At 36.5% G+C, this 25632-nt stretch overlaps 4 protein-coding genes across 8 annotated transcripts in view; 1 reads left to right on the forward strand and 3 right to left on the reverse strand.

The window, feature by feature from the left end:
- Positions 1-1708: 1708 nt before the first annotated feature.
- Positions 1709-5918, reverse strand: LOC108747553. The gene is made up of 3 exons (XM_018485111.1): positions 5904-5918; positions 5449-5826; positions 1709-2483 (listed from the first exon to the last, which is right to left on the reverse strand). Exons 1-3 carry the CDS (start codon positions 5916-5918, stop codon positions 2358-2360), a joined length of 519 nt encoding a protein of 172 aa, XP_018340613.1. The 3' UTR covers positions 1709-2357.
- A 5875-nt stretch (positions 5919-11793) lies between these two features.
- Positions 11794-14660, reverse strand: LOC108747616 (putative GTP-binding protein 6). 2 transcript variants are annotated; one of them, XM_018485202.1, is made up of 4 exons: positions 14560-14660; positions 12458-13526; positions 12166-12352; positions 11794-12029 (listed from the first exon to the last, which is right to left on the reverse strand). In XM_018485202.1, exons 2-4 carry the CDS (start codon positions 13481-13483, stop codon positions 11803-11805), a joined length of 1440 nt encoding a protein of 479 aa, XP_018340704.1. In that variant the 5' UTR covers positions 13484-13526; positions 14560-14660; the 3' UTR covers positions 11794-11802. The 2 variants fall into 2 exon arrangements, with proteins under 2 accessions (XP_018340704.1, XP_018340703.1); XM_018485201.1 differs by having other exon boundaries at positions 14356-14660.
- Positions 14661-15398: 738 nt separating this feature from the next.
- On the forward strand, positions 15399-20296 carry LOC108747868 (dynamin-binding protein-like). The gene is made up of 9 exons (XM_018485752.1): positions 15399-15715; positions 15820-15997; positions 16150-16268; positions 16351-17802; positions 17947-18096; positions 18345-18965; positions 19049-19231; positions 19306-19932; positions 20026-20296. The coding sequence occupies exons 1-9, from the start codon at positions 15626-15628 to the stop codon at positions 20218-20220; spliced, it is 3615 nt and encodes a 1204-aa protein (XP_018341254.1). The 5' UTR covers positions 15399-15625; the 3' UTR covers positions 20221-20296.
- Positions 20297-21439: 1143 nt separating this feature from the next.
- LOC108747825 overlaps positions 21440-25632 on the reverse strand; it is a 21134-nt gene continuing 16941 nt past the window's right edge. For 3 of the 4 annotated variants that reach the window (XM_018485659.1, XM_018485661.1, XM_018485657.1), the window contains exon 4: positions 21440-25165. In XM_018485659.1, coding sequence (XP_018341161.1) covers positions 24724-25165 — 442 coding nt within the window. In that variant the 3' untranslated portion in view covers positions 21440-24723. The remainder of the gene's footprint in view (positions 25166-25632) is intronic. The other variant, XM_018485658.1, reaches the window with a different exon arrangement.

Raw genomic sequence — 25632 nt, forward strand, 5'->3', positions numbered from 1 at the left:
GCTGATACAAGCTTCTTCTTCGATATATACCTCTTTATAATTTAAGAACAGTCGGAATAAATATCACTACACAGATACGTTAAGAGATAAATTGCTTGCCGGAATTAACTGATGTCACTTGAATGAATGACGTATTGGCCAATTAATATGATAATCTCTGTGTGATACTATAATCTCTTTCTCAAAAGCTTATCTAACAATTCTTCATAACACATAAATTATAAGAAAACTTGTACTAGAATACATAAAAAGTAATAATAAAAACAAACACCATTAAAAATATTTAACTTTGAAATTATATCTAATGTTTTAATAATACATCATGTGTAATTATAAACAAAGTGAAAGTTGGTACGCGTAAAAATTATTGTTTAATCAGACATTATGTGAATGTATGTGAAATAATTCATGGTTTTTTCGTTAGATTTATTTTAAATTGTATATAATTATTATATGTTTTTAAGGTAAAAAAAATTGTAAAAATTATGTGCATTTTTCGAGACACACATTGCAAGGGATATCATTTGCTAAATATGATTCACGACAAGAAATAAGTAGAAGAGTATATCTCACTCTGAGCACGAAAGGGTTAACCCTGAAGACTATAAAACACTTTACTTGCGTGAAGACAGGAAAAGGAATCTGAGACAGTTTACATATATTACAATGATGAATTCGTATTTATCATGCTAGTAAAATGCTTGATAGTGAAGACCAAAAATTTCAAATAAAACTGTATTCTCACTTTATAAGCAGATATTTTATAAACGGATAGTCTTTTGTAAAAATTATATAAATAAAAATATTATCCTATATGTCTTTGATTTTTGTATTGTACAATACGTTCAGTATCTGTGTGAAATTCGACATAAAATGAATTTAAGAAAACAAATTTAATTTCTTCCAAAGCTAGCAACATTTTATCAAATTATATTGTTTAGAATTGATACCTCCATTCAAACACAGAAGTATTTAGATAATTAATGACTCAGAATTGTTCTTAAATTTCTACTTGTGTTACTCGTGATAATCAACAATTGTCACGAGAAATAGAATTTGTTAGTAATAAGCAATTGCTAATTTTACAATTGTTGTACAATACAATAATGATTTCACCATTAAAAAATTGTTGAATTCCTTGAACTTAACTGCCTTAATTCATTCAATTAAAGAGCTTGCGACAGTAAACTAACTCACGTATGGTAAATATGGAGTAAATAAACTCCAAAGCTAAAATGATTGGAAAAAATATTAATATCACGTGTTCGGCTACGTTGTGAGGTTATGTTATAACGTAAATATGACATTAACTTTGATTGAACATGTGATATCAATATTTTTCCTCATTATTTTAACTTTAGAGTCCATTTGCTCCATTTTTACAAAATTGAAGCTCACTAATTCCAACGAATCCTTGACTTAATTAAAACAATTAAATTGAATTAAAACAATGTACCAATTTTTTAAATAAAATTAAATCATTATTTTCTATAACAATTATGAAATTAACAATTGTTTATTACTAACAAATACATTGATGTAGTACTCTAAAACAACCAAAAATATTATTCGTAACTGTCAGTTTTCACTGTCAGCTGATTGCGAGTACTTACACAGCTATAAACTCGGAGCGAAGTAGATAGTCCCTTAAATCGTTAGACGAAGAAAGAGAGAGAAGCGTAAGAAACATCTTGAAAACTTACCTAGACCACACCGCAAAATCGGCGAGCGATCCTCTCCTCAGCACCGCGGCGAGCCTTCAAGGGTGCCGATTATAGGCGCAGGGGTGGGGGGGGGACAAAGTCAGCTCTGCACGCGCCCCCCCGACGTCACCCGGGATCCCCTGTTCTCGACACGTTCCTCGTGTTCCGAACGGCGAATACACACTCACACACGGCCGGCGGGCTTGCTATTATATCGTTATTCCGGGTCGCCTCGTGACCGTCGGTTCCGACGCGTCGTTCCTCTCTGTCTCTTCTTTTCTCTTCCTCTTTCTCTTCCCCTCGCAAACGCACTATATACGTAGCGGAGCACTTGATCACCACGAGGAACCCGTCGCTGCCGCGGGGCCCAACATCACAACTCGGCGATTCTCGCTGCTCTTTTTCTTCAAACAATCCTGTCGTTCTCACCGATGACGGCGGTCCGACACGCACGCGCGTTGCACGCGTGTATGCGTGTACACCTGAGAGTGCGTTTTCACTCTATCAGTTCGTCCATCTCACTCGCACTCACGAAACAGTCCTAAGCCGCGCAGAATCATCGCGCGCGCGCGCGCGCGAGCGAGCGCCCGTTCGATTCCTCTCGGCTGCTCGGCTCTCGGCGCCGCGTACACGCGTATTCCGCTCTCGTCCCTTTTACGTACGCCGTAGGGGGCGGCTTTCCTCGGTTGACGGGGACGGGCGATCGCTGATTTCCGGGTAATCCGCGGCCAGGTGCGTGGTGGAGGCAACACACGGGAACAGATGTCGCCGCTTCGGCATCTAGAAAAGCATTCGAGAACGCGATCGATCAGACCGTGTCCGTCGTTTCGGCGCGAATTGCGAATCACGAAACAGCATCACTCGCTTGCTGGCTGACCGGCCGGCCGGCCGGCCGGCTAGCCGACATGCGTGCGTGTCGCCGGTCGCGAAATCGCGGGGAGCCAGTATGGCGCCGTGCTTCTTTCGTATTCTCCCTGTCTCTCTTCCTGCCTCCCTCTCTCTCTCTCTCTCTCTCTCTCTCTCTCTCACGCACACTTCTTTCTCTCTCCGACTCTAGCTTCCTCCTCTTTCGACTCGTTCGCATTCGCTCATTTATTTCTCTCCTTCTCGCCCATTGATTCATCTTGTCTCCTTTTACCACTTGTTCGCTCACTTTCTTTCCACTCTCTCTCTCTCTCTCTCTCTCTCTCTCTCTCTCTCTCTCTCTCTCTCATCTATCTATCTATCTCTGTTGTCCGTCATTCACGCATCCATCGTGCATATCTGAACACTGTTCTTTCCATCTACTCTTTTTACTCTCCTTGTTTTTACTATCCTTTTACCTTCTTCCTTCATTGCCGTCTAATACCACGAATTCGAGTCGACAAGACGCGTACCGTCCATTTGAAAGCTGCATGTTGTTTTCGCGAAATTAACGAGGGAAATCGAATCGCCCGTTTTCAACTCTCCGGTTACCGATATCGTTTCTAAAATTCATTAATTCAATATCGTTAATATTCGTTATTGTTTGCCGCGGGCAATGTACCACAACCGAAAAATCACGCCATAACCGTAACGAACGTTCGAGTCGAATCGCGAACCGAATGAAGTTAGTGGTAGGTCGGACGCGTAAACGACCTTCGCGATAAGTCGCAACTCGCGAGAAGCGCGCGAATAGTACGTCGCGTTCGAAAGATTTACGACTCGTCGTAGAGACTTTAGAAATCGGCCGCACTAACGTTCAGCGATTACTCGAATTACTAGTGCACAAATTTTGAGATACACTCACTATCGCGGCGTGCTGCACGCAATGGCCTAGAAAACCCGCGTTTGCATGCAACATCGTTCTAGACTAGTATAGATCGAAAATGTTTCTCGATGAAACATTAAGAATTAATATCTCGTCTTGTCTTAAAAAGGTTTTATCAAAAGGAACGTATTTATCAAATAGACACGAAGACAAGATCAGGTCTTTTCTCTCACAAAATTAATCCTCAATTACAGTTGTGAAAACAACACCTAAGTTCTAAAGCGTCTTGTTTAAAGTATAAAATGCAAGTAAATCTTCACCTTTTATGTTGATTAATAGATAAATATTTCAAGTTATTTCATCTACTGATTTATAAAAACCTTATACGGCGGTTTTTATAGTCCATTCTTACTTTAAGACCCTCTTAAGTAGTGTCTCAAGATATATTCGGGTCTCTGATTGATTCATAACATCTTAAGATTGTACTTCAGACAGTCTTAAATGTAATGGGCTTTCTACAATAAGCCGTTAGTCATCACTCATATCAGATTAGTGATAAGGCAGAATTACAGTCATAAATCTTAGGAAACTTACATCAAGAATAAATAACATTAGATCATTACGTCACAATATTTCAGCCGCTAATCAGAAGAGTGGTAGTTCACAGGACAAATAATACATTATATGATTAGTCAGTTATAACGTAATCAAAATTTTAAATCGTAAGCAATAGAATTAGGCCATCTCCCTGTAGTCACTGATTATTGACTTATTATGGGACATGACATTGCTGACCTACTTACAACTTGCTCCTGGTTTCTGATCTATAACGGCTTACGGTAGAAAGTCCATAAAAATCGATTATAAATATCGCCCATAGTATCAATCGCACAGATTGTATAACAGTCGTCTAAATTTTCACTTCGAATAACCCGTTGCTATAGTCGAGATATCGAGAATTAAAAAATACAATCCAATCCAAGAAGAATCGCGATGGACACGTGATGATGAAGACAGTTCTTATTTCAAGATCATTTTAAGGAATGTCTCAAGACGCTAGTAAGTACTTTTCATTTGATGACACAAGTCGACATAAATGTCATTCTGTCTTTATTACTCACTAAATGTGAAGAAAGATGGAACGAGGCTTGCGTTGACTTGTGTCTAAATCGAAAGCACCCAATATTTATGAATGACTTATGATATCCTAAGGCTGTACTTAAGATTCTTAAATATATAAGAATCGCCTACAAATACCGAATACATTCGCGCGATTTAGCGCCGCGTCGCGCTTCCTTGCGAGTTTCAGATTTTAGCGCGCGTCCCCTTAAGGAGGGGAGGGATGGAGAGAGAAGAGGAGGGGAGGGGAAAGGTCGCAAGCACTCGCGAGTGCTGAACGTACGGCGAGGGCGACACGGATCAGGCGAGACGTATCCATTGCAGCGCGTCGTCGGCACGCACCAGGCACCAGCCGAGGCCCCGATGTGCGTATCTGATACAGTCGTTCCTCGGCGCTAAAATGGCGATCGAAGTGACAGCTCTCGCTGCCGTCGTCTCTCCTCCTACACCTCCTACACTTCTTCTTCTTCCTCCTCCTTCTCCTCCTCCTTCTCCTCCTCTGCCACCTCGTCGCCGGCGAGGCACGGCTCGACGAGACTTTGCGCGCCGCACGACCGGTAGGCGCGTCCTCTTCTTTTCCCTTCGGATAACAACCGAGACGGAGTACTTCTTTATCACTTCTGAGAACGCTTTATTCTCCTTTCCTCTCGATTCGCAATCACACATTACGTTCTCTCCATCTCTCCCATTCACACATTCTATCTATCTATCTATCTCTCTCTTTCTTTCTCTCTCTCTCTCTCTCTCTCTCTCTCTCTATTTCTTTCGTTCGCTCATTCGCTCACGTTAACTTTCTCGCTCTTTCTGCCTTTTTCATTCTCCATTCATTCGCTCTCTCGCGGCGCGAGAGAGACGAGGGAGGCTGTTTACTCCTTTTCGTCGGGGCTGGGCTTTTACCGAGCGCGCGACGGCGACGCACCGCCTCGACGGCAGTAGCACGACGATAACGAAGAACACGAAGATGGCAACAACAGCGACCGCGACTATGACTACGATGACGATGATGACGACGGCGGCGGCAGCGGTATTCGATGGCGGTTCTCTCTCTTTCTCTCTCTCTCTCTCTCTTTCTCTCTTTCTCCTCGGTCCCGGACGACGCCTAACACCACCACCTCCACCACTACCACCACCACCACCACCACGATGCCACCTACTCGATAGCAGTGCTTGCCCGGACTCACGGGACTCGACTGGGCTTCGCCAGGCTGCGATACGCCCCTCACCCCCGCCGCTTCCCCGTCGCACTTGCGCCGACCGGCTATCACTTCTGCCTACCTACCCCCGTCTCGCCCTATCTCCAGGTACTAGCCGTCCAGCGTGCCTCGATCCACCCCCAGCGCAGTTGTACTAACCGTGCGACAAGCCATGAACCCCCGCGGAGCTCCCACGCCCGCGGGACGGCCAATCGCGCGACTTGCCGGTGCCAGGGACGTACCATACGAAGAGGCCAAAAGGGTTGCACACGATATGTATTCTCATAGCCAAGGCCAGCGTCACGGGGGGAGGGAGAAAGTTGGTATAAATTATAGAGATCGAGCGATCCGGGAGATAATCCAGGGCGCATATTGTATACGTTTTCGTTTTTCTTCTTGGTACCGGTATTAATCGTCGACCGTACCTTAAATTATAAAAAGAATATAAAATTTATAACATTTTATGTATACACGTTGTTTAAAAAATATTTTTTTTTAATTTTACATTTTGTTGATACAAAATATTGAATATATACAATACGATACTAATGTGAGTGTTAAATATATATAATATAGAAAATGTGTAAATTTTCCTTTTCTTTGTCATTTCTTCTTGTTTATATTTTTTCGAATATACGATGTTATTTTCCATGCACACACATTTAATTAGTATCAGGTATAAAAAATTGTATACAAGAACATATAAATATGTATAATTGTAAATTCATATGTTCATATTTCCTACTTTTTTCTATAAAATTACTGTTTCATATGAGAAACATAATATTAATGTTAAGAAAACGAAGAATAATTAAAAGGATAATTTTTGCATTATTTCTTTTACAAAAATCAAGTTTGAAAAAATGAGAAAAAATTGTTATCTTCATATAATATTGTATCTAAATAAATAATAAAAGCTCGTGACTTTCAACTATATTTTAGTAACGAGAAAAAATTAAAAAATTCTTTTAATACAATTTGTACATTTATTTATATTGAAGTTCAGCTCAGGAAGAGAACATCTTGTTATTCCACAATAACCAGTTACCAGTGTATAAAAATTCTCAATTTATCTTTAACCCTAATAGTCTAATGTTCAAATTTACTATATACGATCATTATTTATTAGATCTACATATAATATATATCTAAAAAATTACAAAACAAATTTTCACAAAAAAAACATTTCAAATTATAACAGATAAAGTCATTAAATATTAGAGAAAAAATAAAACACTAGTAAGAAAATTAGTTACATTTTAATCCCAAACAAACCAGCAGGATTAAACATTGATGTGGTAATGGCGGAACACCCGATATAAACCTCACGATAAATGACTGCACGCGCGAGACGACACGCGTTAAGTCGCAATGACAAGAACGTGAATGAAGCTGGAGGGGAGATACGGCGCGTATGCAAATGCATGTATTGCTCAATGTTCGATCTCTTACGCGAATAAGGTACGTAAAGGAAAGAAAGATGGGAAACAGAGGGAAGGGGATAATTCGCAGGGAGGGAATCGCGTTGTTCGTTTCGCGAAGGTATTCCCTTACTCGAGGTCAATCGCGCACGAATTTTTTCGCGTCCCTTTGAAGTCAGCCGCTCAAACTCGAGAGTTACTAACCGAGCCGCGAATGTCGGCCGCGAAACAGGCCCCACCTTACGTTGCTGACTTCACACCTTAGACATACCATGCCATGCCTCCTTTCAAGCGATTAAACATGGGAGAGCTTACATTTGCAAAAGTCAAACATCGTTGAACTCAATTTTCGTGTCTTTCAATTCCCAGACATTTCTTAGACGCGATGACAGTTGGATGTGAGAATATTTATGTATACGAGAAACGAAATATTCCAACGCATTTCCTATATTCTTCCGCGGGATAATTTGCGCACATCACGAAAATTTTTAAGCAGTTAAAAAGGTTAGTTTTGATAAAATTGATTTTTAGACGACTGTAAGACCAGTATTTGTAATTGATTCTTCAAGTCCGTCTTAGGCACAGTTTCAAGATGTCATAAATCAATTGCAGATCCATATATGTGCCCAGGGTGAATCAGAGTCGTTGAATCAGCTTTTTACTTGAGAAAATAATACACTACACACGTTATAATTTAATTAGGTATGAAGTCGATAATTTTCTCATAGGATAAAAAGTTGGTTCGACGACTCTGATTCATCCTGTACAGTGTCTTATTAAGACATCTTATAATAAAGAACGGACTATATGAATATACGTGTCTAAATCTCTTTTATTATATAAATTATATAAATTAGAATATTTCAGGCTTTCAAGAAAAAAATCTTCAATATACATATAACAAACAAGTTAAATTAAATTTAAATAAAATATACAGTAGATCTATTTACTTAGAAAGTATGCGTATAAAAAGCATTTTCTTGCTAACAATAAAATGCAAACAATAATCGGAACAAACGGATATGTGACTTGAAAGTTGCATTGGACAGTAGAGAGTTAAAAATGATCAGCGCTAACCGATCGGTGTTTCAGTTAAAGTCAATTATCGCCAACCCTTGTTTGATCTGAACTTCATTTAGCAGCCAGCTTCGCAGTTTGCTCGGGAGCGTGCGGCCAAACGGCGCTTAAAACAACGCAAGTATCGGATTATGTTCGTTAGGTCCCGGGCCGATGGTGGTGTCACTTTCGTTATTTATGCACGCGTAGCGTACCAGCGTACGGCGGCGTTAGGTTTAATTTAATTTCCACCGTTGATCTCGGAACGCTTGGCCGTGCCGCGCCGCGCCGCGCCGTGCAAAATACCGGAGCAAGCCGCCCGTAATTGAATCCGTAACGGCGAACAAATCAGCACGACGGTCATTACGTTACACGAGCCGCGCACTCGGCGAGGCGATCGACGTTCGTTAGCCAATCGTTCGCTTAATTGCCGAGGGCAGGCGCGATAGGCCTCGGTCAAGCCGCAGCTTTGTATTTAAAGCGTGTTTAAATAAACACCGATTGGACCTGCTGGGCTGGTAGCGAATAATGGACCATCGTACCAAACCTCCGTCATCGTTGCCACTTTTCCGACAGGTTTGTTTTGAAGATAAGAAGAGAAATGTACCTGTTAATTATAATTTTCCACTCAACAATATTATTATTATTACAACTATACGTATATATACTGTAACATAACATAAGTATACTGTTGAGTGGAAAATTACAACTAGCGAGTACGTTACGTGTAACTTAATGTAGCTTTTTTTGATAAATGAAAAGCTGTGCTCGGATGAATTTATCAATTAACGGGGTCTTTGACTGCTACTCGTGTCATCTCGATATACATTTGCTAGATACACATTAATATTGTTAATTTTATACGCCACGTTTTTATTATGATATGATTGATTTGTGAGTTAATGCTTTATGTAGTGTGCAAAACTGCTATGCTTCGCTATTTCTGTTAATTCAAGTTTGCCTGTTGTAATCTAACTACTTGGCAAGCTTGTAACAGCAGTTTTGCTGATGTCTTGTTATTCGCTTTGTATATGTATATGCCTGCATTGCGACAAAGAATTATGAATTATTAATAGGCAGGTAGCAGGATCCTGATCTGTCATTTGGCTGACCATCGCGATAATTAGCTTTTACTTGACTCGCTTTAATAATCCAAACACAGCCTGTCAAGGCTGTGTATCGCGTCGCGATTCCCGGCCACAAGAGTGGTCGTAACATTAGCGTAGTCGCGACGTGTGACAAATTTTGCGAAAGATACCCCTGTATTTCCCCTGTCTCCCGTTCCATTCTCGATGGAGCTCACTCCAAGAATTGTTAACGCGTTTCTCGGAAGCGAGTATGAGCGCGAAATTAGCGCGAGCGCAAAGCGGCGCGGGCGGCGTTCCGCGCTACAAGCGGATTCCGATCGAGATAATTAAAATTAACGACGTTAAAGCGCCGTCATGCCTGCAATTAATTACCGCCACGATCCGCGCTGCCGATCGGTCCACACGGTGCCCATCGCCGGACCCTCTTCTACGCTATTGCTACAACATAATCGCGATATCAATCCTTCATTAATTCCCACAACCGAAGGACGACGCGCGGAGAGAGTCCGGGACTTTTCCTCCGCGCGGCGCGGCGCGGCGCGATTAATTCTGCCGGGGCACTTTATAAGGCTACACACAGGGTGTCCCGCCGTCACCGGATATTAATGACGCGTTGCTCGGGTTAGTACGTACTGGAGAGTTTTACAGTCGAGAATCGCCCGCATAGAACGGAGCTGTCGCGACTCGTTGAGAATCACCCTCCGATTCGCGTTCGTTTAACATTTTCTCGACTGAGTTTTACGACTGTAAAATTGTGCTCATTGTCGGCGTACAGCTATTCGGCGCATTCAGAAAGACAGAAGTTGGAGTGGACTATAGAGATTACAACGAATGGATTAAGTCTCCTTGATTAGATAAAAAAAGAGAGAGCGTCATTGTGAAAAAAAAAAAATCTCGTTCTGCTATTGTCATATAAAATTATCAGGACACCCTTTGGACGCGCAGAGCCATCGAGTTCTATGAATTATACATCGCGCCGTGACGGCACCCTCGTCGTGAAGTTTCTTTCGCGGTGGTTGATCGCCGACACACTCGCACGAGCGGAGAGATAAAGCAAACAAACGGAACTCTTAATAAAACGACGGCGATAACTAAACGAGGCGATCTTTTCCATCGGGCAACGATCCAGACGTAAATCGATTGTCTTGCCAAATTTCAGACCACATATCTCTGTGCGAAAACCTGAAGTAACGTTCCTTTTTTGAAGATTCTTCTTCCTATTTCAGTGCTTCTCGCCAGATACATATGCCATCTGCAACGTTGAAATAACATCGTATTTTCCTTGGTCGAGAAGCACGAAGCCATGTGAGGAATGCATTAAACTTTTATTTAAAAAAAATGGAAATGTTAATAAAAAGTTTAAAAATTCACAATTCGTTGAATAGGTTTTAATTTTTTCTGTCAAAAGGACATTAATATTTATACGACGGTATGATATGATCAATTATTATGGCCTCAGAAACGAGAAAATTTATGGAAATTTCTCTGACAAAATGCATTTTTGTTGGATTATATATGTTATTATGAAAAAAATACTCTTGAAAAGTATGGAACTTTTAAAAAATAAAGTTTTATGATTTTATTTAGAATAAAAAGTTGTTTAGATTCATATTGAATAATTCTTTAAATCTTCTCATATTTTACAAAAAGAACTAACTTTTATTTTGTTTTTGTTAAATCTATTTTAATATTTTTGTTGTAATTGTTTCGTATAGAATGCAATTTATTAAGAACGTCCCTTTTTTTTGTAATCAACGACAGCATTTGTGTGAATATCAATGGAAATATTACAAAATGAATATTGAAAAGTTCAGAGTACGAACGACAAGCTTCGCTTTAAGTATGAAATCTTATTTACAAAGCAAACTTTACAAATTGTATACTTGCATCGCCTGTACCTAAGTGCTGTAATAAAGTCTTTAATCTCGTTAATAGCTCTAACTTTCAGTATCTCTCAGTTAAAATTTTAAGTCGTGTCGTCTGCCGATTGCAGAGAAACACGTGCTGAGCACGTGTACATGCTGAGCTGTTAAAAGAAATGACTTCTTGGCAGCATGCCGCGCCTAAGGATATTTCTAAGATTTTCAAGTGCGTTCTGTATGCGTGATTCATTCAAACAAAAAACGTTCTCAGTAATTCACATATTTATATGTAAAATTCTCCGATAAAAATGGCGATACATACGTTTATATATTTTTTTCATACATTTTTAATAGCGAATTACTGCTCGTGAATTATGCAATTTAGTATTAAAGACTTTTAATATATCTGACACAAGGAATTTAAAAAGGTCTTTCGTCTAGAAGAAAATTGTTTGTAAAATTATGATGTTAAATACTACTCAAATATCGTGATTGATAGATAATCTACGTATATAATCCTTTTAATCGTAAAAAAAAATAGATAAGGCTAACCTCACAATAAAAAATGCCTCTTTCCATCATGTAAAAAGAAGAGAACATTGAAAAACAGTAAAGACTGGTATAAATTTTTTTATTCTCTTAAAAATTTCTTGAACTTTTGAATGTCGACCGTAGTGGCAATCACTTCCATAATTAAATACTGAACGTCGTTCGGATCTGATTCGGCGTTCGTCACTGTCGTCATTTTATACAACCAGCTGGCCGCAGAACTGCCTGCTTTTACCCTTACACGTATGCTTAATAATCCAGTCGAGGCTAAAAGGACTTCCTGTATCTTCAAGCGCAACAAATCGATTCCTATAAATATTTAAATTGTTTTAAAGTTGTTCATTAAAGCCCATACATAAAAGCTTGTAGCAACATTTCTGGAATGTCGCAACGTTGCTCGAATGATTTATGCTGTGTAGACAACGACAATAAATTCTGATCGCACCTGTCAGATCCTTAGCAGAGACGGCAATTGCATCCTTGGGTATGCAGTCGCTTTGAACAAGATCGCACTTATTGGCGACGTCGATTATTGGACGAGCGTCCAACATCGGTTTTATCGTCTGCTGGACGTGCTGATATTGCGCCTTCATATCAGGATGACTGACATCGTATATGTGAACTACTACGTCCTAGGAAAAAGAATTCTTAAATTGGGAAATTTGTGTAAAAGAAAAAAAAAATAACAGCGACTAGTAAGAGAGAAGAGAGGGAGAGGTAATATAAAACCAACGTACAGCGATCATGGCATCCTCTAGAGTCACAATGAATGGTTCAATCAGAGTTTCCGGCACATCTTGAATAAACCCGATAGTATCCATGTACAAAATTTTTAACCTGTTGGGTAAAATGCCTTGATGCGCGGTTGTGTCAAGGGTTGCGAATAATTTGTCTTTAGGTTGTAGAGAATTGTCATCCGTGAGCGCTTTTATTAAGGAAGTTTTTCCTGCGTTTGTGTAACCGATTACAGCAACCGTGGGGAAGCCATGCTTCTTACGGTGACTCCTGATTATTTGTCGATGCTGCTGCAGCTTCTTCAATTCGTTTTTCAATTTCTTCTCTTTGCTGTCGAGCAACAGTTTTGTCTCCTCCGTCACGTTTATCGTGCCACTGCGAGTAACGCACGTTTCAAATATCTTTTTCCGAATGTACGGTATCTCCGCTAAGGCTACCTGCAACCTTGCCTCTGCAGTCTTCGCATGTTCACGAAATATGTGAATGACTATGGAGTAACGATCATACACTGGTAGACCAAAGATCTTTTCCAGTTCGCTGATTTGGACAAATTTCAACAGATTAGTGCTAATAAATATGGCAGTGGGATTTGGACATTGTCTTAAGTCCTTCTTTAGATTCTCAATCGCGCCAGTTCCCAGCAGATGTTTCCTCTGTAGTGTAAGTAACGGGGAGTACTTTGTTCCAACTACACACCAATTAGGTAGAGTATTTATTAGTGCTACAGCTTCAGCCATTTGTAGTTCTGGCGAAGTGTTTCTCTTTTTATCTCTGCCCCATTTTATATAGGGTTGTAAAATAAACGTCCTGTGTCCACCGACTGCAATGCCTAAGTAATGACTAGTGAGCTTGACGTATGCGTTTTGCTTCTTCTCATTTTCTTCAGATAGATATTCCTCGGAGTCGTGATTCAAACGGCAAATAATATTTTGTAACAATATTCCTGATCTCTTGTGCACTGTATCAACTTTGTTACATACTTGCAGATTCCGTTGTGTAATATTTATAATCTTGTATATGCAATGCATTTTGTAAAAATATTGTCAATCCCAAAACTTAATATAACAATCACTAAATGAATAGTACAAAATATTTAATATCATTGTAGTATCATTATGTATATATAAGATCATTTTGTTCTTTTACTTCAAATCTGACACAACGAAAAAAGTTAAATGTTTGAGAAAAGAGGAAAATTTATTTTTCTACTTAACAGGAAATTATTGACTAATAAAAAAATATGGATAAAAAGAATATATTCGTAGAAACATAATGAAATGCTACTTTTGTCATTTTTCTATCACAATTTTTGACAACCATTTTTTTTTAATTACAACGATTTTGATATTCTAAAAATTATAATAAATATGGAACAACTCATCAAAACTGACTGACTTGAAATATTATTAATAATTTATATTTATTTATCTTGATTAGCTAAAATGATTGAATTCATAATAAAACAATTTCTTTTTCAAATTTCGATCATCAAAACTGTTTTTTAAATCTAAATATTCTCTATAGAAGACTTTCCTTTTTATTAACAAAAACAATACAATTAAAAATATGTCACTCTGGTAGAAAGTAAGTATTATGATCTCTTTAAAAATTTTAAGAATGACACAAGTACTATTTGGTGGTCAGACTGTGAATTAATTCACTTAAGTTGATTTACTTTTGATTAATAGAATATCTTCATCTGACTCATTTATAATAATAATAATTCAAAAACATTTTTTGAGTTGTGTCATTTTTAAAGAAAAGAAATAATTTAATCTTCTTTAATTTTTATTAGTCGCGCGAAAACATATAATAAATACGTAAGAAAAACGATTTACATGGATATATTGAAAATTATAAATAATGAGTAATCACACAAGTCCATTCATTATTTTATTACTCTTTATTATTTTCTATAAAAGATGGTCCACTTGTGGCGAGGTTATGTCAGCTGTCTTAACCTCACTACTGGCAAAAATAGGTCTAGATACGTCAATTAATGCCCGACTACGACCTTTTCGCATGATATAACTTTGCACATAAGAACTATCGATGCGTACAATATTAACACGCGTATGTACTAAATATACATCGTTTTAATTACACGAAATAAATAAAGAACGATAAGCGCGAATCAATCTCCGCTGACTCCGCAATCCCACGCAATCCACACAGCCGGCGAGCCGGCTCAGCTGATTCCACGAATACTACGTGACATAACACTTGATACACGCGACACGCAGCTCGTACATGAAGTGACGTAAAGCTTAAAGTTCATTGTTAAAAAAAAAACACTTAAACTTATATTTCCGAGAAATCATCACGATTATCTTGAATTTCGTATTAAATATAAACTTATTTGAAATTTATAAATATTATTCTAATCTAATTAATATAATAATAATAATAAAAAAGATTTTTGTATTTGTAAAATATTAAATTTTGCATGAATATTATTCAAGGCGTCCGAACACTTTGCACTTATTTTGTTTATAAACGAAGTTTTGAATGCTAAAAAATTTTTACTATAAATGATTAATAGCGAATTCGGCTGGACGCATTCGTGCGCACTGGAGTATATTAAAACCGTTGTTACTGATTTAATCTGAGTGTAAAAGTGAAACGCAATATATTTCGAATTTGAAAAACGTCTTTTACGTAAGTATTGAAGATTTCGTGATCTATACCGTTTTTATATTTTAACCCGTTTCTATATTTATATTAAACACATGTTTACATTAATCTACATACGATGACTTCAATATGTATTAGTACGCACTGCGTTCAATTTAATTCGCTATAAAATCTTTATTGCTGACAAAAACATTTAAATTTTCTCGTTCACACATTGTCATTGATCGTTATCAATTATCCATTATTTCAGACAACATACTCCAATTGCGAAAAATACTAATATTTCATTCATTTATTCGACACGCGGACGGTTTTTCCTTCAATAATGGCACATAATTTAATCGCTACGTAATTCAATTCACGCAATAATAGCGTATGCCACGTGACAGCCACTTATCGGAGCAGTATCGGCTGTCAGGCGCCTCGCTACGCCACACCACTGGCTAGCTCAGGCTGGCCTGGCTCGCCACTGCTCGAGTGTTATATACTGGACGTAGTATCGCAAGTTCAACGGATGCGAGTGTGTCGCAGCGGAAATGGAGCCGGGAACGCTGGCGAGGGTGCTACACGACTTCTTTACCACCGTCGATGAAGAGCTGAGTCTTCCCAAGGGACAATATTTCGTGGTACTAACAAACGCTTGACGCCTAACCTAACGACCCTAGTCTAACGAGCAGTCAAGTGTAAAGAGTTGAAAGTGATAGAACCTGGTCTGTTATCCTCGTTTCAGATACACAAGATCATAGACAAGCACTGGTGCCATGGTCAGTCACAAGACAGAGTTGGCAAGTTTCCCTTAAATCACCTGCATAAAGTGGAAATTCCTCCTTTTGGTGAAACAGAAAGACTGTTTGTTTCTATAGCCACCTTTCCCGGACAAGAAGTTGGAGATTTATCTTTTGCAGAAGGTAAGCTTACTGATATAAGACATACTGTTGCACCATGAATTTTTTAAAGGATACTAGATTAATTGTTTTAACAAAAGTGAGAAGATATAACAATAGATTTTAAGTTTCAATATTGCAAATAGTATTTGAAACAGAGATTCTCTCATTATTAGGAGAACTTATAATTGGAGTCAGAGACATAGGTTCAGGATGGTGCATGGGCAGAATAGACTCCAAAAATGGAATTTTCCCATTAACGCATACATGGGAATTAGATACAACATTAATAAAGGTAGAATATTAAAAGAGATTGTATCATATTCATGTATCAGTTGTGTACAAAATTGTTAATTAATAAGGATACTTTTTACTAGAAAACAAAAAATAAATCAATAAGGAAAAGAGCTAAGGTAAAAACAACACTAAAGGCACAACTCGACGAAGAATTAGACTTAACTGCAGGCGAGATGGTCGTCGTAACAGAAATTTTGGATGATGGCTGGTGTCGTGGAGTTACGGAAGATGGTAGAGAAGGCATAATCCCCGAAGGGTTTATATCCTACATAGAAGAAGATCAAGATATAATTGATCAAGGACAAATTACATGTACAACTGAGAACATTTTTACATCTTTTTCGACAGTTCACAATGGCACAATTTATAAAGATTTTGGTGAAACCTCTGTAAATTCTTATGCAAACTTGCCTGAACCTACTCCAAATTACTTTGACTTGTTTCCAGAGGCGTTGCCAACAACTAATAATACAGACAGCACACAGTATAATACTCATACAAATTCAGTTGATATTAAACCATATGCTATAACATTATATCCATTTAATGCACAGTTTCCAAACGAGCTGAGCTTTGGAGCCGGCGAAGTAGTGCATCTCACTAGATACATCGATTCCGAATGGTTAGAGGGTATGATCGATATCACTAAAGGTATTTTTCCATTATCTTACGTCAACATAATAGTCGATTGTGCAGAAGCAAAGCAGCATCAAGACCAATCTGAAGTAATTCCTGCAAAAAAAGATGCTTTGGAACCGAATACTACTGTAAAAGTGTTATATACCTTTGATGCACAAATGAATGGCGATTTAAATGTCCACGAGGGCGAGAGTGTCACTGTGTTGGAAATGACTAATGAGGATTGGGTGAAAGTGAAAAATAAGAATGGTCTAGTTGGTTTGTGTCCACGAGAATATTTGAGCTCCGAATCGATATCCGAATATTTATTGGATAGTTTGAAGGAATCAAATTTAGAAGACTTTGAAGATTTTGTAATGATTAGACATAAGGAAGCGAACATTGTTGTGAATGAGGAACCAAAGAGAATGTCGCAACCGCACAGACCAGCACCACCTGCTCCTGCTCCAGGCAGAGTGCCATTACAGAAAGAAATTATTGCAAATGGAGAAGTATCTGCTAAAAAAGGAACGTGGGAAAACGAGTCTGCAATCAATAATACTGTAAATATGAAACAAAAGAATGCAGATCAACGTCAAAATGTAATATCGGAATTAGTTATAACTGAAAAAGAATATGTTCGTGATCTGAAGTTAACATACGAAACATTTAATTTATATAATCCAAGTTTTCTCGAATCAAAGGGGATCGATGTTGCTACGTTGTTTGGGAATATTTTGGAAGTTATTCATGTTGCCGAGGAGTTGTTGGATATGATTTTGAAAGCTATGAAAGATTGTGATGAAAATTTACAAACAGTTGGCCCTTGTTTCGTGAAAATGGCCGAGAAATTGAAAAATGTTTATGTTAAGTATTGTGGGAATCATGAAGCTGCGTTAGCATTGTTGAAAAAGGTATTATATATATATATATATATATATAATTTAATCGAAATTTTTAATTGAAAATTATTTATTAATGTAAGGTTTACGTATTATATACTAATGTAAGGTTATTTGAAGTTAGGATTATGTATATCGAATCCATTTGTATTTTAGTATGAAAGTAATGAAGAGATCATGAAAGTATTTAACAAGGGTATTGAGACATTACGTCGTCGGATTGCTTGTTTTGATATGAGCTCCATTTTGATAAAGCCAATTCAAAGAATTGTAAAGTATCCTCTAATGTTATATGAATTAATAAAAGTAAGTAATTGCGTTAGATACATAAAATACAAAGAATATAAATAGATTATTTGGAAGATAGTAGAATTCAATTTTGAAATATATATTTTAATGAAGTTATATATACCGATAAATTGATATATACCAATTTCAGCAGCATTTGTGAAATTGAATTCAGATTATTTTTTAGATAAATATTTATATACGCATGTATATATTCAAAGTTATATTGCATTATAATATTTTCCTGTATGAAAAATAATTTTTAGTGTACAGAAGACAATCATCCAGATAAAGCAGCCATAATGGAGGCGTGGGAGGCTATGACAAATGTGGCCAGTTATATCAACGAATACAAAAGGAGAAGAGATATCGTATCAAAGTATTTAGATAATGATAATACTTTATTTAGTAAAATGTCAAAATTAAGTATGCATTCTGTGGCAAAAATGTCAACAAGACTTAGCACGCGATTGTCGGCGAGTCTAGGATTGACAAACGTTGCGAGCGATACCGAATTTGAGGAGCTCGAGAAACAATTTCGATCTATAGAGAAATGTACATGGCAATTGGTGAAAGATATTGAGCAGTGTATTACGTATCTGAGTGATGAAGCTATATCTGGTGAAGCGATAGCTGAATTGCTAGTTCATTATTATCAGGGAAGTCCAACTGCCGAGGTGAAAAAGTTGCAGGACATAAGATCTATAATTTGGTCACAATACATACAGGACTTTAAGTCATATACCGAGAAGACAGTTAGCGCCCCGTTACATTTCTTAGCGACGTTGTTAGAAGGGCCAGCGATGTTGGTATCAAAGAGGCATGATAAGTTGTTGGACTACGACGCTGCTATTTCAAAGAGTGAGAAATATAAAGAATCAAAAATTGTAATTATGTTATTTAATATGCTTTATTGTAGACATTTTTATTATTTTTTTCATAATTTTATTTGATTTATTTTATGTTTCAGATACAAGAAGAATTATTTACTGCTAAGAGTAATTACGAAGCTCTGAATCAACAATTGTTGGAAGAATTACCTATTTTGCTGGATGCCGCAGCCAACATTTTGGTTAATTGTATAAATGCTTTTGCTGGCGCCCGAAAATTATTAAGCGGAAAAATTACGAAGCAATATATATCTCTTTGCGAGGTATTAAAACTTTAATAGAAAATTTTCAGTCTAATGTAATTCGAGAATGAACGAAACATAATTTTCTTTTTTAGACAACACCGCATCTATCGTCACAAGATGTGCTGGAATCATTTCTTGTAAATCATAATTTAATATGGAATCAAATAACGCGTTTTGCGTTTGCTGGCATGAATACCCGAATAGACGAGGGTCAAACGCAATTGTCTAAACAAACCGAAGAGCAGAGATCTTCGCTCAGAGAAAAATACACCGCGGACAAATTATATGTGGTGGTTGAGGACATTGCCAGTACATCTACATTGGAAGTGGATGCTACGAGAGGTACGTTGGTCGCAGTTATAAAAAAGCAGGATCCAATGGGAAATCCGGCGAGATGGTACGTCGACACTGGAGTCACTCAAGGATTCTTGCCATCTCAAAAATTGAGACCGGTTCAACGACAGAATCAGCGTCATGATCAAACCACATCGGATGTCGCTGCTGCCGGCAGAAAAAGTGCTAGCCCTCCAAATTTGATGTCGTTGGATTCTCCAGAGAAAGAAATCAAGAAAGTATTTTCGTCGCATCTACAGGATTTGCTTTCATTAGATCAAGAAACAAAAGTATATCACAATTATAGCAATGTTCCCGAAACGCCAAGAGTTCAGGTGTATCAGAATATACAGAATATACAGAATATACAGAATATACATGGCGAAGTTAGTATAATATTCTAATATAATAGAATATTAATAATTTTCTAATATCTTTCGGAATAATAATATCTTTATATTAACATGATAAAATTTTAGTTTTACTATGCGATGTACGATTTTGCTGGAAACATGCCGGGCACATTGCCTATTACTAACGGCCAAGCGCTGAGATTGCTCAGACCTCATGATGAGAAAGGAAATGATGAATGGTGGCTGGTAGAGAATCGTAATGGTAAACAAGGCTACGTTCCACAGAATTATTTAAGCTCGCCTATTAAACCAAAGTCATAACGATGAACTTAAGATTAAGCACAAGTTTTACATTTATAGCGTTACAATTTTATGCCGAGATCTGATAATTAACTCGATTGCAGAATTATTAATCATTGATAGAAATTATGACTATCAATTTATCAATATTTGAGTTTTTTTATGATTATCTCATAAAAAATGTGTATTATTGATATTTTATATTAAAAAAGAAGCCTTTTAGAATTTTTTATCTGATCTGATTAAACGTAAAGATCTCAAAAAGATGATTAATCGAAATATTAGATATTTACATCAATACTCGAAAATAACATTTCAAATTTTTTACTAGTACTTAGGTTTATATATTATTTGATTTATACACTTTTAAAAATTTTTACATACGTATTGAATTATCGAATTATATTATATTCATGTATAAATGTATTAAATGTAATATATGCATATATAAAAGATACCGCTTAATCAGAAAGAAAATTTTTTTTGTAACAATTGGATTGTCATTTTTAATTGTACAGAATTGCTAACTGATATTAATAATTGATATTATAATACAGAAAATTGCACGTATGTTCTTGCCTAACAAAATTGTGATCCAGTAGACCAGTTTTGTAATAAATAATATATGCTTATCAGTATACATATATAAACTTGTGATAATTTTTTTATTTGTAAATTTAATCATATTTTAATTATACAATCGATTTTTTACGTGTAATTTTTAATGTATATTTGTATATAATGTTAAATTTCTGGAAAATTGTATATTAAATGTGAATATTGACGATAAATGCATTAATAAAAATGTTACAAAAAGAAACACTGATCTAGTCTTAATTATAACCGATGTTATTTTAGTTGTATGTAGGAATGTATTAGACTGTTTTATCAATACTTTATTTCAAGTAAATAATACTTACTACTTCAAGGAATAATATATTATTGTTATGCCATTTTATTGTTGTTTCTAGAATAAATTTAACACTGTAATTATTTTAAGATTACCTGGATTATGTAGCTAGGCACTGCAATGAATATCATATCTTGTTTGTTGATATAAAAAGTACGATTTTTTCTGATTTTTTTCTTAATAATCGTTTTTATTACTATATTTACAATCCTCGACAGTTTAATTAAATGCAACATATATAACAAATTTGAAATATTTGATGTAGATTATAGAATATATTGTTATGGGAAAGATTTAGAAAAATAAAACACAAAAGTTATTTAAAAAAGAAAATAAGACATTGGCTATATTATCACCGTAATGTAATAATGCGTTTACTGTTACAATCAACAGTAAATACAATAATATTACATAATGCGCTACGACCCTCAGCTATCGCCTAAATTATACGATAAAAATTAAAAATGAGGGGTATATCAATATACCATTTAAAATAAACAGAACAGTCTTTCTGAGGTACAACTTGCGATTGTATTACGATCGACGCGAGCATTATGTCGCAAGTTTACGCGAACGAACTTACATTAACTTACGCTAAGCAAAAGGTGAATACTGATCTAACGATAAACGACGATCAACGAGATATTCTGGACACGAGTGTACACGCTCAGTAAAGTATATTATGCTCTTATTATTGTGCCGGTTAACGATAAGATTCGGATTCGCGATGTCGTGTTTAAGTTTCACGAAACCATCGGCAGATATGACGGCAAGGCCCGGTTAGCGTGCAACTACTCGTCATTTAATACGATCGCTCGTTTCTCTTGACCTTGAAACGCAATTCACGTTCACTCTTATATGCGACACATTTCATTTTAAATACAATCTCAATTATGTCGGATAGAATCTTAAAGTAAAGTAACGCCATACTTTACGTAAATATTCACATGGTACCATAAAGTGGCATATTAACGATGTAGCGAGGTGATCATCTAGACCTCGGAAGGAAGTTTAATTATAGGAAAATATCAGGCATGGTCAGCACTGATGCGTTTAAATTCAGCATACTTGTATGCTCGCCTCTGATTCGGAAAACATATTAAGAAACTTAAACATATAGTTAAATATCTTAGTATATCAATTCATTAAAATATTTTTATGTACGGATACGGTATATATCTCACTCTTTCACACTAGAACGTCTGAAAAAGCATATATCCGCTAACTAGATGTGTGCTGTGAAGGAACTCGTCTTAATAATTTTTAAATCATGAAAAATAGAATCTATTTATGAAGCGATTGTTCTTAGGTCTATTTATGAAGCGATTATTTTTTTCTGTACCTGCCTTACAAAGAAACAACTTTGAATCTTATTGATACTGTATTCCTAGCTTTCAAGACACGTTATTTACTAAGTTTCGGGATTACCTCGCTATAGCGACGACGTGTCATTTTATGGTAGGACAGATATTTATTACAGTTCAACATCCTTATCTTAACGGGGAATTTATTCTAGGCGCTCGTACAGGCGCATCCGATCGAATATTATTCCTGAATTGACATTGAATATACATGTTTGATCCTGTGCTGCAATATTCATTGCAGTATGCATTGAAGTGTGCTCATAAATATCGGACTTGTTTTGGGTTCTGCAGTAGTACACTTTTGTACTGCGTCAGCGGTATCTTCATCGGTGTCCTTCAATTAATTATCGTGGAACATTCGTGACAATTAGTAGTGACTCTGTATATTTCAAATAATTACAAGATATATCAATCTGTCACCATTATTGTCGCGACAAAGTTTCTCGATAATTAAAATACATAGCAATATACGCCGCCAACACATAAAGAATATCGCTTGAAATAAATGCGTGCTCAACAAGGTCGCTGGTTCTCATCACATAATTAACGTGAATGATCGCTGTCTCAATCTGTCTCTCCTAAAATCTTCTGATCATATCGAATGTACCGCTGTTGTTATAAAGTCTGTATTCTTGTCACGTTTATATATATATATATTTAAAAAAATTGTTCAACAATATACACATTTAATATAATTAAATAAAGATCGTTTGAAAATGCATTTTAAATACAGACTTCTTTCCGATTGTTCTGCTCTAAATACAGCGGTATCAATAAAACATCTTATAGGAAAATTCTCGACATTCCTTCATATGTTTTCAGCAAAAATATTAGCTTTAATTCTTCTCATACTGTCGATGTTTCTACAAATACCAGCAACTTTAAATAGCCATTATTAGCTATTTGTAGTTATAATTAAAGTAGTATAGTTAATACAATTATATTAGAAGTTGTTTCATTTCTTTTAATCCTTTTTTTATCACTATTTCTAGGCACCAACGACTTTTAAGTACTCGTATTAACTACAATATAAATATTAAAAACAGTATAGTTAATATGACTATTTTGTATAGTTGCTGGTACTCTCTTGAATTCTTAGTAAAAATAATCAACATACATCGAAATTATCTTATTACGTGCGCGTTTTAATACCACAGCTTCACACGTGTCGAAGAGACACACAACTGTATTGCTTTGTGTCTCCAATCAGTATGTTTCTATTCAAGAATTCTTGAATACGAAACAGAATACCTCGTACATTAATTGCTCATAACTGCATTAGTGCATTCGGCACAAATATGCATACATTATAATGTTATCTTGGATTTTACTTTGTGCCAAGAAACGACAAATATTAGACATCCATTAATAGAAAATAGAGAGCGTCGCTTCTTTAACGATAATGTCCTTTTTTGTTAAGCATGACAGCTTTATGTCATTTTTTCGTACTATCTAGGCTGTTATCTTATGCCCGTGTGATGGATTGACGTATACATTATTATCTCTGCCCATTTCTGAAAGTTAATTGCTCGTTACTTAAAAGAAAGGCATAAAGTGAGATAATTCCTAAAATATTAAATAATAATTTTCTAATTTTTTTCATTTCATTGGCAAACTTTCGAAAAAAAGTTCTTTACAGAAAAGAATTCGTTTATTATATGAAAACTTTCCTTCAAATATTACACGTTTGGTTAGCATTAAAAAGAATTGTCAATCAACAAAAAGTCTGATGAAATTAAATTGGATTCAAAAGTATTTCGTACTGTTATTACAAAAAAATTCTGTCAAATTAACAATTAATATTTGATCATCCATATAAATAAGAACGTCATTCTTTCGTCAACTCTTTTATTCGTTCTTTCGTCAATTCTTTCATTCGTGTATCGTCAAATTTTGTCGATTTTGTGAGATCTTTTTGACTCGGTAGATCAAATCTCTTCGAGTTTATGTGTCACTTCTACGAAGATCATTCCTGTAGTCAAGTCCCCTCATTCGCAAACTATCGCCCTACAGGACATACACGTATCAACGCTTTATCTAATCTCCGGCCCTCAATATGAAGCAATATAGTTACTTCTGTACTCGATAGTTCTTCTCAGCTACATATTGAAACTTCGAAACGCACACGCCGTAGTAACTCTCAATTGTACAACTCTCATCACCCGGGCCGGATCCGGACTTTTTCGGTCGTCGTCGTCGAATCTGTCGCCTGATCTGCGATCGCGGAGAAATCTTTCAACGAAAAATCTTCTAGTCCGCGGGATAAAAGCGGAGAATCGCGCGGCCCTGGATCTCCGAGTGACAAAGCTTTTGGACGACGTCCAGAGCTTCCTCGGCGGGATACACGGTGTGCGGAGGCGGCTGGATGTCGCCCGAGGCGACTAGTTGCACCAGCTCCCGTAATTGCTCCAAAGTACCCGGTTCTACCGGTTTGATAGATTGCTGCCGCTCTTCCGCTCGTCGGCTAAACTTGGGCAGTAGTCGATCTGCGACTTCCTTGATCACAAACACTACACCGCCCTTACTTAGGCATTGCATGCTGCGATGAAGATTGCGTGATGTCGTGCCGAAATCGATTACCACGTCTACTTGGCCACCACAGGCATCCATCGTGCGTTCGATCAACTGCTTCTCATAAAGATCCTCGTTCCACTGTACTACGTTCACCCTGTAACGAATATGCCGACTGTTGCTGAATAAATAAAAAAAATAAGATGATAAACATTTAAATTTTTAAGGCATCATATACGAGCATTAAATTTGAAAATGTATTTCATTGATCTTTTTAGTTTTTTTAATGTTTTTCTTAAGAGAGAAAAAAAGAGAGCCAATAATTTATATGTAAATATTGTAATTTAGTGTATGTAGATGATACTAGAATTAATTCGTACTCTTCGAGAGCGTGTTCGAGTCCATTTATCATTATCGTAAAAATCTTGTTTATTAACTAATTAACAATTGTTATTAATAATTGCAATTAACTAATTAATAATTATAAAGAAAGTAAAATATCGAGGCATTCGTTAATAATTACTAATTAACAATTATCTAATAACTATTCTATTCTATTACGAGAGTGTGTGTGTGTGAGAGAGAGAGAGAGGGGGGGGGAGAGAGAATTTAATAATAATGAATCAATTGAATAAACTTACCGTTGGA

This window comes from Trachymyrmex septentrionalis, unplaced genomic scaffold (assembly GCF_001594115.1).
Source record: "Trachymyrmex septentrionalis isolate Tsep2-gDNA-1 unplaced genomic scaffold, Tsep1.0 scaffold20, whole genome shotgun sequence".
NCBI lineage: Eukaryota > Metazoa > Arthropoda > Insecta > Hymenoptera > Formicidae > Trachymyrmex > Trachymyrmex septentrionalis.